The sequence below is a fragment of the Anolis carolinensis genome, chromosome 3 (assembly GCF_035594765.1).
Source record: "Anolis carolinensis isolate JA03-04 chromosome 3, rAnoCar3.1.pri, whole genome shotgun sequence".
Taxonomy (NCBI): Eukaryota; Metazoa; Chordata; class Lepidosauria; order Squamata; family Dactyloidae; genus Anolis; species Anolis carolinensis.
The window spans coordinates 30,063,511-30,081,310 of NC_085843.1; the positions used below are offsets into that span (position 1 = coordinate 30,063,511).

At 39.4% G+C, this 17,800-nt stretch overlaps 1 protein-coding gene across 5 annotated transcripts in view; it reads right to left on the bottom strand.

Moving 5' to 3' along the window:
* Positions 1-7,339: 7,339 nt before the first annotated feature.
* The window catches only part of atp8a2 (ATPase phospholipid transporting 8A2), a 445,463-nt gene continuing 435,002 nt past the window's right edge, over positions 7,340-17,800 (bottom strand). For all 5 annotated transcript variants that reach the window (XM_062974659.1, XM_062974657.1, XM_062974656.1 and 2 more), the window contains one exon: positions 7,340-14,874. In XM_062974659.1, the coding sequence (XP_062830729.1) occupies positions 14,777-14,874 (98 nt within the window). In that variant the 3' untranslated portion in view covers positions 7,340-14,776. The remainder of the gene's footprint in view (positions 14,875-17,800) is intronic.

Genomic DNA, 17,800 nt, shown 5'->3' on the forward strand with positions numbered 1-17,800 from the left:
ACACAGCAAACAAGATAGATATGCTGGATTTCGTATCACAAAATCACAAGTCGAACACTTCCCAAGTGTCTAGGACTGTGTGATGTATTTTCGGATGAAGCGTGCAGATCCCAGTAGGGTGGCCTTTTGCAGTTGGCAGATTGTGATTTTGTCAATGTCTATTGTTTCCAAATGCCGGCTGAGATCTTTTGGCACGGCACCCAATGTGCCCATCACCACCAGGACCACCTGCACTGGTTTCTGCCAGAGTCTTTGAAGTTCAATCTTGAGGTCCTGATAGCGGCTGAGTTTTTCCTGTTGTTTTTCGTCAATGCAACTGTCACCTGGGATGGCAACATCAATGATCCAAACCTTTTTCTTTTCCACAACTGTGATGTCTGGTGTGTTGTGTTCCAGAACTTTGTCAGTCTGGATTCGGAAGTTCCACAGTATCTTTGTGTGCTCATTTTCCAATACTTTTGCAGGTTTGTGATCCCACCGGTTCTTTACTGCTGGGTGGTGGTACTTGAGGCATAAGTTCCAATGAATTATTTGGGCCACATAGTTGTGCCTCTGTTTGTAGTCTGTCTGTAAGATTTTCTTACAGCAACGGTAATTATTATTATATAATGCAGTTTGAAACAGCATTGAATGGTCAGTGTAGAGACTCATTTAATGCTGTTCAATGCAGTTAAATTGCATTATATGAGTCTACACTGACTGTATGAAATGGCATTATATGGCAGTGTAGATGAGGCCTTGGACTGTATCCCAAGTGGATACTGTAAGTAACTTCCTGAATTGACTTAAGGTCCTTGTCATTTAGGAAGCATTTGTCACCTAAAGTTTAACCTGTGAATTCTTTAACTAGATGATTTTCAGAGGAGATAGTAACAGGTCTTGAGCGTCTATTTTAAAATATCTATTCAGTGCTTTGGGGAAAAATGAAAATCCAAATAAAAGATAAATCTTCCTATTTTAAGAAGAGCTTATGAAGACATTATAAGGAATGGTTTATGCTGGGTAGGAAGGCACCATACATTGTTCTTTTCTTTTGAATATAAGCAGCTCATATTTGGATACAAGACTACAGTGGGGAGGCAAACTCTCAAATTCTATTCTGAATTTTTGTTGGGGGTGGGGAGCTAAGGTGGGGATTTAATGGCAATATTTTAAAAAGAAAGCATTTAGCCCTTTATTGTTGGCTCTTCAGGAGAATTTGGAGCATTCCTTCAGCTCTGCTTATCAGCTACAGTCTGATAGTGGTCTTTATGCCTAAATTAATTGAGAAGCAGGATTGCATTAATTTTTCCTCAGCTAAAATCCTAAATTAATTTGCTTGGAGGTGTACTTGCCTTTCAAGATTAGCGCAGAGTGCTCCCCACCCCCCAACTATAAATCCCGTCCATGTATGTGTGTGAGGGGGAGAAGTTCCTTTTTGCTGCTGCCTTCATATTCAGCATAAAAATTAGAAACAACTGCAGTTTTCCACATTGGGCAAGGTAAGGAAGCACAGTTAGCAAGGCAGAATTTTCCAGAACTTATGAACGGTTCCTCTTCGATTGAAAACATATCAAATCTTGGAGGCCACTCAGTCAAGCTCACTGGCTTTGCCTTTGAATTTCTAGTTGGTGGTCAGTGGCTTTCCATGTAGTATCTATGTTCTTCCCGAACCAAGGATTCTGTTTTAAAGTGCAAATAGTTTAGTTCAATTGCAATCCAAAAAATTATTGGTAAAGGTGTAAAGGCTTTCTTATCAGATCGTAGCCATTTCATTCTAATCTTTCTACTTTAAAAACGACGACAACAAGCTAAGATGTGGGTGACAGCCTTTCTCATTGGAGCTTGGAAGAAGTTACTTTTGGGAACAATTCCCAGAATGATTCATCTTCCCAGATGGAGTAGTTGTGTTATGTTGGAGCACCAAAACCAACAAAAAGCCATGAGACACCTTAAAGCAGAGCTTTCCAAACATTTCATGTTGGTGACACATTTTTTAGACATGCCTCATTTTGTGATACAGTAATTCAGTTTTATTGGCAAACTGGAGGTTAAGCCAACATCTTATTAGATATATGGCCACATACATAAATTGTAATAACGAAAAATATGGTGACACAACATCTCCCATGCAAACCTTTCATTTATATTTTTTAATATATGGCTTATTGCTTCTTTCACATAGATTCAAAGGTTTCTCATTACATTCACACCTATGCACCACAGCCAACACACAAACATGTCACAACACACAGTGTGTAAACTCTGCCTTAAAGACTAGCAAGGTACAGTAGAGTCTCACTTATCCAAGCTAAACAGGCCGGCAGAAGCTTGGATAAGCGAATATCTTAGATAATAAGGAGAGATTAAGAAAAAGCCTATTAAACATCAAATTAGGTTATGATTTTACAAATTAAGCACCAAAACTTCATGTTATACAACAAATTTGACAGAAAAAGCAGTTCAATACGCAGTAATGCTATGTAGTAATTACTGTATTTACTAATTTAGCACCAAAATATCACGATATATTGAAAACATTGACTACAAAAATGGCTTGGATTATCCAGAGGCTTGGATAAGCGAGGCTTGGATAAGTGAGACTCTACTGTATATTTGGCAGACATTTTTGTGGACTCAAGCCCACCACTTCTGTGTCATCGCTGGAAATTACTGATTGCAAAAAATGTTTGAGCATATGTATTACAATCAAGACATGTGTACAAAACAATATTTTTTCTCTCTTTTTAAAAATTAAAGTTTCAGACTAGAAACCAAATTATCTTTCTTTAACTGTATAGGAAAGAAATAATTCCTGTTGTAACACAGTACTGCATTTAAATTTTCAGAGGGCATACATGGAAGGTAAAAATAGGAACACATGGAGAAGTCAGAAAGTACACTTTGAGAAGTGGAGTTCCATCAAAATTAAAACATTTTTCCAAAGCATGAATATTTTTGTCATGCCATTCTCTTTATACCCATCATAAACGTTTGAAGAACACAATACGTATAAACAATTTGATAATCAATGGTTCCCAAATTTTGGACTGCCAGGTTTTTGGACTTCAGCTCCCACTAGCCTTGGACACTTTGACCAATTCTGGGATCTGAAGTTCAAATCAGTTAGAGGCACAGGGTTTGGAATGAACTGTGATATATATTCAGTTACCTTATATCTTTACTTTTTAATAAGATGAAAGGGAGAAAGAAAGAAAAGGAAGGGTGAAAGAGTGTACTCCTGCAACTCAAATTAGCTCATTTTTGACCTCTTCAAATTCTGAGTTACATTTCAGATGCTGGGATACATTTTTGAACTAAAAGTTAGGTTGACAGTCTCCTCCTGCCCTACTGACTCTATGCAAATCCCAAGAAGTGTAATTTTTTAATTATTATTTTGACTGGAAAATGAAAAAAGCCTGACATTAGTGGAGAATGGCATTATCTCAGTTCATTCCTGAAAATGGTCAAAATGGGAAGCAACCCTGCAGATGTTTTCTGAATGGATGTATGACTGCCAAAATTACATCTGGAAGATCTTCCAGTGAAACCACCCAGTATGTTTGTGAGGCCACAAAACAACTGGCTCCAACTGTTAACTGGAACGATCTTTCCCTCTTGCTAAACCTTTCCAACTTAAAAATGAATGCAGTCCTGCCTATTGGCTAGCAAAACTACAGCAGTGAAAGAGACAATAGTGATGCAATAACAGGGAGAGGTGACTATTGTCATTGTGTGTGGGAAGAGACATTGATTTTAGTAGCCTCAGTACCTGTCCACCATGTCCATGCTGCTTCTATATATTGATTGAAAGAGGTGAGATGCCTGTTGCATAACATCAGTTTCATACTATACAATTATAACACTACAATTCCACTTTAACTGCCAAGGTTACATCCAGTCATTTCCTGGGATTTGTAGTCTAAGGTCTGTTCTCAAACTGAGAGCTCCAGGGCTACATCAAACTGCAAGAGACTGAAGTTTGCAAGACGATTCCAGGCAATTGAATATTTTTTCCCCTATACATCCCAGTCTGGCAGCAGCATGGAATGGTTAAGGAGCTGTTGGCTCTCCAGATATTTTAGATTCCTTTTCTCTGGCTATCTGATAGGTGGGGTCAGCAATTAATTTCTTTCTTTTCTGGACACTTTCCAAAAACTGACAGTGGTCTAGGGACCACCACTTTAAGTAGCATTGATTTAGATAGCAAATCCTGTGATCTCTTACTGTTGAGTGTTCAGCTGATGGGAACTGGAGGCCAAAACAGCTGGAATTTCCCCACCATTGCAGCAAGATGGAGAAAGGTTTGCTTGCATCAAAAAAGAAGTAATTGTGTCTGTGTGAGCTGTCTTGAGGTGATGTACTGTGAGTTTTCATTGTTCCTTAATATCTACACCAAAAAAGGAATGAAGTCATGAGAATAATATGATGCAATACAAGTAGATGTATTGTATATGTGTTGTTAGATCATTTATTGACTTACGCTGGCCCCATGAATTCTATACAGTTTTCTTAGACAAGGAAATTGAAGATAGTTTGCCATTACGTTGCTATCCCATGGCAGTTCCCCTTCCAAGTACTAATTAGGCCTGACCCTATTTGGATCTTGAGAACAGGCACCTTCAGGATTTTACTGTTTTGCAAAAGACTGTGTTTTGTTGCTCATGAAGTCTTCACTTACTCTTTGAACAGCACCAGGTCATTACCAGTTGACTACTTGTTTGTTGCTTTCATTGTACATCATTTGCTCATGAGTGTCTAAACTGAGGCAGGGATTCCAGGAGCAGTCAAAGGCCTATACATCTGTTTGCCTTTCCAGCATGGCATGTCTTCCTGTTCCCCAGCCCAGTAAACTAGAAGCAAATATGAGCTGCACGTATTTTGTAGTAGGTTCAGTGTTATGCTTGGACTAGCCTTATGGCAATCCTGCCAAAAAAGGTCATTACCATGGAATTAGGAGAACAACTTCTGCTCTCCTGCCTTTTATTCATGAATTCATGAGCTGAATTCTTTGGAAATGTGGACACCACATTTCTATCTTTCTATTTACAGTAGAGTCTCACTTATCCAAGCTAAACGGGCCGGCAGAAGCTTGGATAAGCAAATATCTTGGATAATAAGGAGGGATTAAGGAAAAGTCTATTAAACATCAAATTAGGTTATAATTTTACAAATTAAGCATCAAAACATCATGTTATACAACAAATTTGTCAGAAAAAGTAGTTCAATACACAGTAATGTTATGTTGTAATTACTGTATTTACAAATTTAGCACCAAAATATCATGATATATTGAAAACATTGACTACAAAAATGGCTTGGATAATCCAGAAGCTTGGATAAGTGAGACTCTACTGTATGTATGTGGTCATCAGTGGATCATGTATCTGGTGAGGATTCCAAATTTCAGGGCGACTTACAATAAAACTTCTTAAGATTGTCCAGTGTTTATTTTTGTCAATATATTGCCTATTGTCTAATTTAATTTGTTTTTGAAAAACTGTCAATATTGACAGGGCCCCCTGATGGCACAGCAGATTAAACTTCTGAGCTGCTGAATTTGCTGACGGAAAGGTTGGCAATTCAAATCTGGGGAGCGGGGTAAGCTCCTGCTTTCTTCCCAGCTTCTGCCAACCTAGCAGTTTGAAAATATGCAAATGTGAGTAGATCAATAAGTACTGCTCATGTGGGAAGGTAACGGCTGCCACAGGACCTTGGAGGTGTCTATGGACAACGCTGGCTCTTCAGCTTAGAAATGGAGATGAGCATCAACCTCCAGAGTTGGACATGACTAGATTTAATGTCAGGGGAAACCTTTACCTTTACCTAAAATAATAAAATTGTCATGAAGACATAGTGAATTGATAAGGCATAGGTAGGAAAGTGTGATCTTATAGCGGTCCCCTCCCCCAGGACATTGTACCTCTAGAACTACCATTTCTGAGTCAAGAAACCCAAATAAATGAATATTTAGTAGCCCAACATCTCAATTTCCCCTGGAATTTCCTACTTTTATGTTTCCACTCAATGACTTAAATGGGAATGAAAGTAATGATGGCAACTCCCAAACCAGCATGACTTCCCTCCATGCCAGGGTGGAGTCTGGAAAAAAGGACTGCTTTAGTGTAGAGATTGTGGAAGACTGAGGGCCTGCACTAGCTGTCCGGGAACCTTGGACAGCTGTATCTTCTCCCCTGTTTTTCCACATCTTTTCAGGGAATGTTGTAAAGCTCTGGATACCTGACCAATGAATACCATGCTCATGCCCCAATTCCACCACAACTGAGCTAAGGCAAGCACAATGAGAGGAGACATGATAGCCATTTACAAATATGTGAGGGGAAGTCATAGGGAGGAGGGAGCAAGCTTGTTCTGTGCTGCCCTGGAGACTAGGACGCGGAACAATGGCTTTAAACCACAGGAAATGAGATTCCACCTGAACATCAGGAAGAACTTCCTCACTGTGAGGGCTGTTCGACAGTGGAACTCTCTGCCCCGGACTGTGGTGGAGGCTCCTTCCTTGGAGGCTTTTAAGCAGAGGCTGGATGGCCAACTGTCGGGGGTGCTTTGAATGAGATTTACCTGCTGCTTGCAGGGGGTTGGATTGGATGGCCTGTGAGGTCTCTTCCAACTCTATGATTCTATGAATGTGTATTAGCTAGGCAGCTTGAGCTTTGCAACATTCCCTATGCCTTTGGGAGCCATTCCAAGTACATTTGGATTTTCCCCTCACAACACATACCTTTTTACAGGGTGGGTAGTGGTGGGAGGTTGTATAAGTCAAGCCACATGACTCAGAGGTCTCTCTCCATTCCCTTTCCCTCATCAAACTTCTGACTGATAGAGCAAGGGGACCTTAAGAAAAACTCAGTGTGGCTGGATGTGTAACTGGCCCCCTTTCCACAAAGGCAGAAGGGATGTAGCAAGAAGTTTTGTGTCTTTTAAGTCTTTCAGATTTTGGATTTCTCATTCTATAGCCAATGAAGGAAGCAGTTAGCTAGGACAGAAGAAACTGAATGAGCAGGAATTAGGCATAGTGCTTTGTTCATTAATAATATCATATATCGATCTGTACCTAAAATTCTATTTACTGTCATTGGGTAGAAAAAAAGCCAGGGGAATTATACAGAATATTTCAGGGGGAGAGGAGAAATGCGGGCTAAAATTCTCCAGCAAAAGAAATTTCTCAGTGAATTTCTTGACCATCTTTGGAAAATTCCAGCCTCACAATTTCAGTATCATGGATTGCAGTGCTTGAAGCAATAAGCAAGCAATGAGCAGGATGTAACTACCACTATACATTTAATTTGGGTTTTTTTTTAGGATGCTTGGAATTTCAAACTAAAAGAGAAGACAACAATTGTTCATTTTTTTCAAAATAAAGGTAAGGCTTTTTATTTACATGAATGCAAGGTAGAATAAAGCCAACTCCATATGGAAATTATACAGTTAGGTCTTGCTTGTTACACAGGAACATTACAAATTATTACAGTTTGTGAAAGAATACATAAAAGCAGAGTATTTCAGGTGTTTTCCCTACTGGCCCACTTGTTCATGCCTCCCCAATTGCAACTTGAAACATTTTCATGGCCTTCCCCACCCACCCCACACTACACATTTCTCCTCTTATGCTAGATTAGACTATATGTGAATATGGAATGAACAAAGGAACAGTAAGGAATGTGCAATAAAAATAAGATTGTACACCGTAAACAAGGAGATTTTTAAAAAGAGGAATAATGAAGACTGTGGAATCAAAAGTGTTATACAGACAGTATCTCTTCTAGTTAATGATCAGAGCCCCAATAAAGTTGACAAAACAAAGCGGTAATAGGTGGGAATGTGGAGTGTTTAGGGAGAAGTTGGTTTGTCTTCTACTGCTATTAGCATGGCACTATTGCATATCTGAGAAGGACTAGACTCAGGAAAGATTGGTTCTCTGGACCTGGCACTGTTTTAAGTCCACATTGCCAACTGTAGTACGTAGTAGACATGAAGAACACTGAAGCCCCTTCTACACTGACATATAATCCAGATTATCTGTTTTGAATTGGATTACATGAGTCTACACGGCCATATAATCCAGTTAAAAGCAGATAATCTGGATTTTACATGGTAGTCTAGATCTGGTCTCAGTCATCCTTTCTTTAACAGCCAAACTGTACTTTTTTCCTGGAGGAAAGTTATCTCCCAATTTAAGATGCCAATGAGGAAAATGCAGTTCTCTGTGTTGCATCTAGGGAATGCTGTATGGGTTATGTGCAGAGGGGAGAAGAACCACACGTAACTCAAGATGCACCACATTATTTTGTCAACCCTTGGTTTGGTTTTAATTATTTAGGATAACAAACAATCATCTTTTGGTAAACACAGTTTTGCTTGTTCTAAAAATAACGTGGCTACAGTAACTGGAGACTTTGCTCCTGCATCTGCTGTTTAAAACTGTTGGCTGTGAACTGAAGACAAACTATAGATTATTATTTAAAATGCTTGCATCCATTAAAAAGTTTGTGGTCTAGCTGAAGACAAATTACCAAGCTTACAGTTATTTTAATTTACAGCCTGTATATTTCATGTTTGTTCCACACTCATTAAAAAAATCTTTTTAGGTACATTAGCCATTGGCCTTGACTCCAATAGTTTTACTAGCAATTCACTAGGAGTTTTTTTCTTGACAAGTTATTATTGACTTCCTCTGGAAGCTCCCTACAGCAAGACCTGAAGCCCTGTCAAGGAACAGAAAACGTCAACGGATTTCTCGGCAGGACTTGACTCAGACCCCGCTCCATGTTTTCTAATTTGTGACAAGACAGTTGTTAAAGAAATGGCATCTTTTGTACAACAAATCTAAGCAGCACATCATATTGATCCAAAGAAAAAAATCGTATCTGTTTTTTAACAAGGGAATTCAGACATCGACTTCTTCCCAGAATGTTCCAGAAAACCTGCCCGGCGGTCAATGCAGACAACTGCCAAAACCCTCTCCCTTCCTTGCCTTCTCCTCACTCCTACATTATTATTTTTTGATCAACATGGAATTGTTAATCCAGACTGTCAAGCAGAAATCTTTAGCTTATTCTGCTCCAGTACCCTGTCGAGTTGATAACCTTTTCCTGTGACATTTTCAAAGGTGACTTCTGCCGCTCTATGCATTTTAGCAACTGGATGTTGAACACGTTTACACAAGGGCCATTTTCCACGCGGCTGATAATATGGCTGGAATATGCCTTCGCCTTTGCCATTGGCTCGGCTCATGAAGATGATGAATTAAGGAATTCAACACTATTATAGATGCATGTCTGATAATGTCTCTAGAGGACAGGGACAATGTCAGGCCTCGACCTGGGTGTGTTCTGCAGTATTAACCTAGATTCAGATTAAAGTCTTCCAGAGCTGACAAAAGTTTGACCCACCAGTTCTAGTGTCACGCATTATATAGTTGTGCAACAAACCTCAAGTGTAATTTCTGCTGAGCTGATACTTAACACACGTAGCTCAGTTCACACCAGCCAGTCACTCTGGGGAGGACTTGAATTGGACACTGAGTGACCTCAATTTCAAGACAGGTCAAAATGACACAGCCCCCATAGCCTTTGCAAGTAAAACAAATCATGTCAATCAACAGCCACTCTTTCCTAACACTCTTCACTTTGCTGTATCAAGCAAATAACTGAGGCTGGAGGGGAAAAGTCATTTTGAAGAGGCTGGGAAAGAGTATGAGAGAACAAGAGAAAAAAAAAAAAGAGAGAGAGAGAGAGAGAGAGAGAGAGAGAGAGAGAGAGCACACAAACATGACCTCAGATGGTATGCATGCAGCAAGTATAGTTGCTTTCCTGAACTGGTAAAATATATTTTTCTGAGTATAATATCAATAGTACGGAGATATGAATCAATATTACTCTATTTGCATCAAGTCTCTGTAACAACACTGGGCAAGCTCTTACATCCCAAGCAAAATTGAGAAAGACTCTTGAGGACTATATTTCAGTATTGGTGGGCCAAACAGAAAGAGGTGATACCAAAAATCCCAACATAGTTTTGCTGAAAGTTCTTTGTGCCAGAAACTAAGACCTGGCAGAGGCATGTAAACCTTTTTAGCATCGAGTAATATTACAAAGCCTGGAGATGATACATTCTAGGAGAAATCCCTACTGGGGTCTCAAACAGGGGTAAATCCAGTTTTAAGGACCGTGGCATCAACCTTTGCTTTATGATTAATTATTAGGAGATAAAAGTTTGTCACGCTGTCTCTGCCATGCCTACATGTCTTGCAATAGGCATTAAAATAAGTTAAAAAAATTAACTGAGCTAGATTTTTATTCTTCCAGTTCAATATTAGTCATGCTACCTGTCAGTGACCTTCAAGAGTTTCAGACCGAAAGCTACCTCAGCCTGTCCTGAAGATGTCCAGGAGACAAAGTGAGGCAATTTGAATGCAAAGCACATGCTGTACCACTGAGATACAGGCCATTCTTGAAGAGTTGTTGCAAAAACAATAACAGTACATGTAAAATGCTCTGTACATGTAAAAGCATCATGCCAAATATGACTGACATAGTTGAAGATTGTGAAGCAAAATTATATTTGCCAGACCCTGCTTCATTTTCATCTATTTTTAGATGTCCTGCTTGAGTAAGGAAGCTTATATGTGTTGTCGGAGGCTTTCATGGCCAGAATCACTGGGTTTCTGTGAGTTTTCTGGAGTGTATGGCCCACGAAGCTTCTATTTTTCATTGTCTGGAATCCTGCTGGTGAGTTCCAGCTAGATTGGATCAATTGTTCAATGCTGAGCCCACATGTAGGGAATGCAATTACTTGAGTAGCTTTGTTCTAATTGGGATTAACAATAGGATTAAGTTAAATACCTCCACACCCTTAATTTATTTTTTGCAGTGTTATACTGCAATTGCACTGTGCTAATGCCATCTTTGTCTGGAACATATTGCACAAGTCCTCAAAAGAATTGCTGTATGTTTCTTCTCTGTTCTCCAGCATTTTTTTACATTTTAATTTTTTTCTCATAAATTAACTGGAGTAGTGCAATAGCACAATTCTAGTCTAATCCTACAAAAGCTTACTGTTGAGACAAAAGTAGGGGTCCAGGAAAAGTTTAAGGAGTAAATATACAAATGTTTAAAGGACAATATACCAAAGCAGAACCAAGCAAGTGTTGTTTCATGCAAAAAAGCATTATAAACACAGACTTGGTGTCCAGTTGCAGCAGTATGTCTATAGTAAACAATCCAATAAACATGTGAGTTGGGAATGTGTCAGCCTACAACAGGCAGGGTAAACCGCAGCTACCTCCAGAATCTCTTGCATTAATAGCAGAACAGAGAGAAAAGCTGAACGCAAATAAGCCTGCCTGAATAGCAACTTTCACTATGGTTAAAAATATAAGTCTGTATGCTTGATCACCAAAATGGAAATCATAAGTGAAGACTGGTGGAAAAAAACTTCTCTGGTTGCATTTTGAAAGAAGCTTTTAGGTGATCTTTAGAAAATTCAATATCATATGTTGTTGCCGAGTAGGTTTTCCCAAATTGCTATAAATGATAAGATGTTGCGTCACTGAAAGATTGCTCAGCCAGGATGCTGGATATCTGAACTGGTATGCTACTAAATATCCTTCTGTCTTTATTTCATTAATGCCCCTATTCTTGAATTCCAGCAAGAAATGGGGCAAATTTCCCCAATACTACTTGTACTTGTCATTATAAGAAGCCAGCCCTAAGGAGAAACCGTTAACCATGGCTCTTTTTAAAGTGAACTAATTTAAAGTGCAACCAAATTCAAAAATCCACTAAACAACAATACCGTTGTTGGTCTACCTCAAAAAATACGTTGTGCAAGCGTTCAAACCTCCACGGGCTTCTTCATAAAGCAAAATACGTTTTAAAACCATATGGGAGAATACGTGATGATGCTTGAGTCACAGATCAACATTTGGTATCAGATCTACATTTGGGGTGATAGTAATAGATTTGCAATGTGACCTGTGCATGCTTACTTAGAAGTAAATCTCACAGAGTTCTAACCTAATTCCCTGTAAATGCAATTGGACCTACAGCCTCACTTTGTTTTACTTCATTTGTCACTTTTCTTAGAATTTTTGTTACTTTTCCAAAAATCATACTTTCATCTAAACACACACCACACATTTGGCCCCTTGACTTCCAGAGTTGTTGGCAAATTGCTTCCCAATTCTCCTTTCTGCACCACTGTCTTCCTTCCATTTGCAAACTCAACTGGGGGAGGGGGAGGTATTTCCCCCTTTTTCCAGTTATAGTCCAAGAAAATTGCCATCAAATGCTGATATAACAGAAATCTTTGTGTCTTGAAGGTGACAGGAGTGGTGGCAGGTAACTGCCGGGATTCATTTCAAGCCATCCAGAACAGTGGTTCTCAACTTATGGGTCCCCAGGTTTTTGGACTACAACTCCCAGAAACCCCAACCAGTTTACCAGCTGTTAGGATTTCTGGGAGTTGGAGGGCAAAACATCTGGGGACCCACAGATTGAGAACCACCTATCTAGAAAGATGAGGCTGGGAAGGGATTGGGATGGTTGATTTCCTTTGGCTTGATGAGCATAAGTATTCACATGTGAACATCTTTTTGGATAAATTTAAACCAATATATTTTCCAAAGAGTGGTCGGCAAAAGGGAAAAAGCATAGCAGCATTTTAACATTTCCTATGCAGTACATGTGATACTCAAACAAAGTTTTTGAAGGTTTGTAGCAGTATTTATCTTAAGTTATTTAGCCATGCGGCCTGGCTACTAAAATTAATAGGACTTGTCTGAAGAAAAACACTAGGTGATTCTACAGGCTCTACTCGTCTCTTGCTTTCCTGAGAGTCATGCATGATACTGAGGTATAGTCTATGGCACGTCCACTTCATATAGAAAGTTTGCCAATGAACACAGCAAGGATTCTCTATTTCTTGTGATTCCAAAAACATATCTGGAAACTAAAATGATGATTCCTAAAGTGAACAAGAACTGTGTTGTGAGCTCTCCTTGGAGTAGCAAACAAGGGCTGATTGCAACACTAGCCATGCAGGCCAACCTTTTTTTTTTCTTGGCTGGGCTTCTATATTGTTAATCGTTTCCTAACAGACAGGAATATATCATGTGAAGACCCACCACCTTGCATTACTACAACAATACAAAGGGAAAAGCTTGTTGAGTTGAGGGAACTTCTTGTCATAAAGCCTTGTCAGCAGCAAGCTGGAAACCTGAATGTTAATCCAATTTCATAGTATTATCTCTACACATTTATGACATCCTATCTCAGTGGTTCTCAACCTGTGGGTCCCCAGGTGTTTTGGCCTACAACTCTCAGAAATCCCAGCCAGTTTACCAACTATTAGGATTTCTGGGAGTTGAAGGCCAAAACATCTGGGGACTCACACATTGAGAACCACTGTCCTATCTAAGAGGAACCATTTTCCTGAGCTGGCAACTCCTGGACCCCTACGCTGATTAAAAAACAAACATAAAAATAAGTCTGAGCCATTTCCCTGTGTGATGAATAGAAGCAGAGATGTATTGAGTTAGCATCAAGTTGATTCTTGTTTGATGTCCCCAGCCTCTTCTCAACTTTCTCAAGGAAGAGGCTTAGTTCTGCATTTCGTCAATCTTAAAATAAAGGATTTGCATCATTTACTGATCTTGTAGAGGAATTCATGTATCTCACTCAAACTTGTCTTTAACCTTTCAAAAGTTCTCATAATATGCACAAGCAGAGAATGTTAAGGCACCAGCTATTTTTTTTTTTTACAAAAAGCATTTAAAGAAAGGCCAATATGAGCAAAAGGGGTCAGAATGCCTAAATCCACATGATCTCCCTTTGTATTATTCACATAGGGTTTGGGAATACTTTTGTGGATGATGGAAAATAAACACTGAGTAACTAGAATAGTGACTAGTGTGATTAGTTACTAGACCAGAATTTAGTTGCTCACATATAAAAGAAGCCTGCTTTTGATGCACTCCAGCAATTAATAGAGGGCTGCATTGCAATCGTCATTTCATGATGCACAGTTGAAGAGAACACCATGCAAAGAGCACCCATTGTCCTGCCATGCAGCTGACTAGGGTCATGGATAGATATTGTGCCAGAAGGTAATGTGTGTATATGTGTGTAAACAGCCAACATTGCTGTGATATATTTGATACCTTACAATACTTGCTCTTTCTGAAAAAAGCTAGCCGTGCTCACTCTTGCAGCCTTATTCTTGCCCTGCTACATTCTCCATGATTATGTTTATTTTCCTGCCTCCCTTTACCTTTCCATGAACATTTTGGTCAAATAAACAGCGAGTACTAGCCAAGTTTTATGTATGCAGCTTCGCACACTTGAATCCGGCCATGACAAAACAGGAAATGCAAGCACTCCTATAAAGCAAAGGCAGGCCTCTCATGGAACGCACAACCTCTGTACTTTTCTGTGTTTACAGACCGTTCTCCTATACTTTTTAATTCCAAATGGCAAGCAAAGCCAAAATGTTTTCAGTTTTTACACCTTGTGTAGCACGGCCAAGTGTTTCATAAATAACGTAAACAAATGTTAGGCAGAACACCGCCGCTGATTTCAAATGATGATACCCCGGCCCCAGTGTGCACTCAAAGTCTGCAAGAAGCATACATAGCAAACTCGTTGGCTAAGGCCACAGTAAAGGGATTTTCCAGTGTTTATGCTGCTGTTGCCAACCTTACTCCAAGACATATTAACAGTGGATGCATTGATCCCAGTCTTATTACTTCAGCCTCCGCTTAGGCTAAAGGACCATGTTATTCTGATCCAGTTCTCTGCTTCGTAGTGTCATAGGATCGGACAACTTGAGACTGGGAAACAACCCCATGTTCTTCTTGAGAAAATGCATATCCATCTGAAAAAACAGAGCAGAAAGAGAGACTTGGAATTCACTGAGGAGCATGGTTTACTTTTTAAAGGGGCTAAAAGAGAACAGCCAATGTAGTGTGAGGTTTAGAGTCAGATCCAGAAAATGTTATTTAGTTAGTATTACAAGACTGGGGGAATTTGTAGTCCAAAAGGTAACTTTTTTCTAACACTGGTTGAAATAGTCGAGTGCAGTATTTGTAAAGCTATCTGCTGTGGAAGATGAACAACCAAGGACTGAATTCATATCTGTGCCCATTGTTTGAAAATGTTTATTCCTGGAAACTCTCCAGGGATCAGCAGCTGATCACTTGTGGACAAGCACCAATCCATGGAGCACCACTTTGAAAAGCATTGGAGTTGTGTCCTGGAAAAAGTGAAATCGGTGTTCTTATTTACATGTGGGAATAAATTGCACAGCATGCTTTTCAGGTGTTAATTTGGGGTAAAACAAGGCCCAACCTAGACTTGACACAAATCACATTATTACTTAACGTACACAGTATGCCCCCTTATCCTTAGATTTGATATCCATGTTTTCACATATCCACAATGCTCTAAAATATTTTCCCAAGGAAGTGTATTAACAATAAGAGACTATGGTTCCTTCAACACAGCTGTATAAAATCCACATTGAACTGGATTATATGACAGTCAGATAACCTAGTTCAAAGCAGATACTGTGGATTATCTCCTTGATATTCTAGATTATATGGCTGTGTGGAAGGGCCCTATGACTTTGGAGACTAGGATTTGAATCTCTGCTTGGTCATGGAAACCTACTAGGTGACCTTTTACAAGTCACACTCTCTCAGCTTTGAAGAGGGCAAGGGCAACCCTCCACTGAACAAATCATTCCAAGAAATCCCATGATAAGGCTGCCTTGGGCTCGCCATAAATTGGAACCAACCTGAAGACAATACAACAAGAGTTAATTCAACTCTTCTTTTCCTCCAATTGGAAGGATACTACTGTCCCCTTCTCCTTCTGTCCCCAGATACAAATCTCTCATGGAGAACAGTGTAACTGCACACCCCCATGAACTTTAAAAGCCAAAGAAAGATTCCAGCTAAGACTTGCAAGGAAGACCTCTGAAAACTACAGGGTCTTCCCAGCTCCCACTCTCTGCCTTTTAAAAAGCAGCACCTATTATTCCTTTCTGAAGAACAAGCTCTTCATTGTTCAGAGCACTTACAGCTGTCCAAAAGTGCAAGAGCGGAGTGGCGCAGGCAAAAGTGCTAGTCTCAAATTCTTGGCCTCTCCGATCACCCCCAAACTTCTCAGGGGAATACATACATTATCTGATGGCTTGGTGGCTGTTGTGGTGGGAAGTGAGATTTGCAATATCCTTGAAATATAAGGTTTCTTAGCTTCAATATGATATCAGGCTAGAGGCAGAAAAAAAACATGCTAGCTCACTCTCTGTCTTGATAACCCTCCTGTGACAAGGATTACAGGTCAAGCTCCCTCTTTGCTAGGACTACAGCCATGTGTTAATAATGTTAACCTCCTCAATATAGCTAACTGCTTGTTTTTTTTTAGCTGAGTGAAATGCAGATTGTAGCCAGTGCCACATCATAATTCTACCTTGCTATATTTTCGGGAAACTCTCATAAAGTATGCAGACATAAATGTTCTGAAGATGTCTGATGAGTCTATGGTGATGTATGCCTTAGCTATCTCCTGTTTGGATTACTGTAACATGCAGTTAAAAACAGATGAGATGCAAAAGGGAAAAGTGACAGAAATAGAGCCATGAAGTGCAAGATGCAAGTGCTCAGCAATTTGTGTATAGGGACAAGGAGAATTGTAATAATCAATGCTTTTTCTTCTTCATTCACACAGTCGTCTCTGATTCTTCGTGACCTCATGGACCTCATGGACCAGTCCACGCCAGAGAAGTTGAAAATTACAACAACAACAACAACAACGACGACAGGAGAAGAGTAGCAGCAACTCAAGCCCTCTTCCACATGATTTTAGAAATAAAAAGAAAATGTAAACCAAGAATGGGGATACTGTATCCAGAGGAGGTACATATTACATGACCAAGAATAAATAAAAAACAATGGAAACTATACACAGAAGAAATATATGAAATAAATGAAAGGAGTGCAAATTCATTTAAGGAAGAACTTGGAGGTCCTCTCATTCATAAAGTAAGTGAACTTGACTTGAAGGCAGTTAACAACCACAAAAGATGACCTATAGAAGGCTGCCTTCGAAAAATGATTAGAAGCATCGGTCAGTCCGAAATGCTTCAATAATCTAAAACCCTAGCCCTAGATACTATTTGATTACGATGGGAGGCATACAAATTTATTTCTTCCTTCCTTGCTGTCTTAATAGCAACTTTGGGGTACCAGATTTTAATAGGTTCTAATCAGCGTATCTTGGTAGGAGCAGGAAAGCACAGGAGAGTAGAACAACATAAGTACCAAATACTTTTTAATACTGAGAGGGCCTGTGAATGTGCATGCACACACATACTATATACAGTTCTGTATGGGAGATAGTGGTGATTTGTGGCCTCTCATTTCCAATTGAAGATAATTTGGCTCTGAGATAAATCTTGAGACCCTTTCAGTGTGTTTTGAAAGCTTTCACATATAAAGGAAACCATGGCCTTTGATTTGTGTTTTTCTTATTCAGAGAACAGCTGAGAATGAAAAAATCCATATAATGGGACTTAACAGCAAGAAATGCTACCAGTACTAATGTCAAACAGGTGGCGGCATAGGAACCACACTCAGTAAAGTCTTACTGCTGTCTATTTCTATTAGAATATTTAGGATTGCAAAATTTTTAAACACTGGGGAAAGCCATTCAATATGCTGCATCCCAATCTTCCAGTTTGCTGAAATCCTAAGAGTGTTTATGACAAAATCTGAAGATAAAAAAATAAAGGTGGAAGA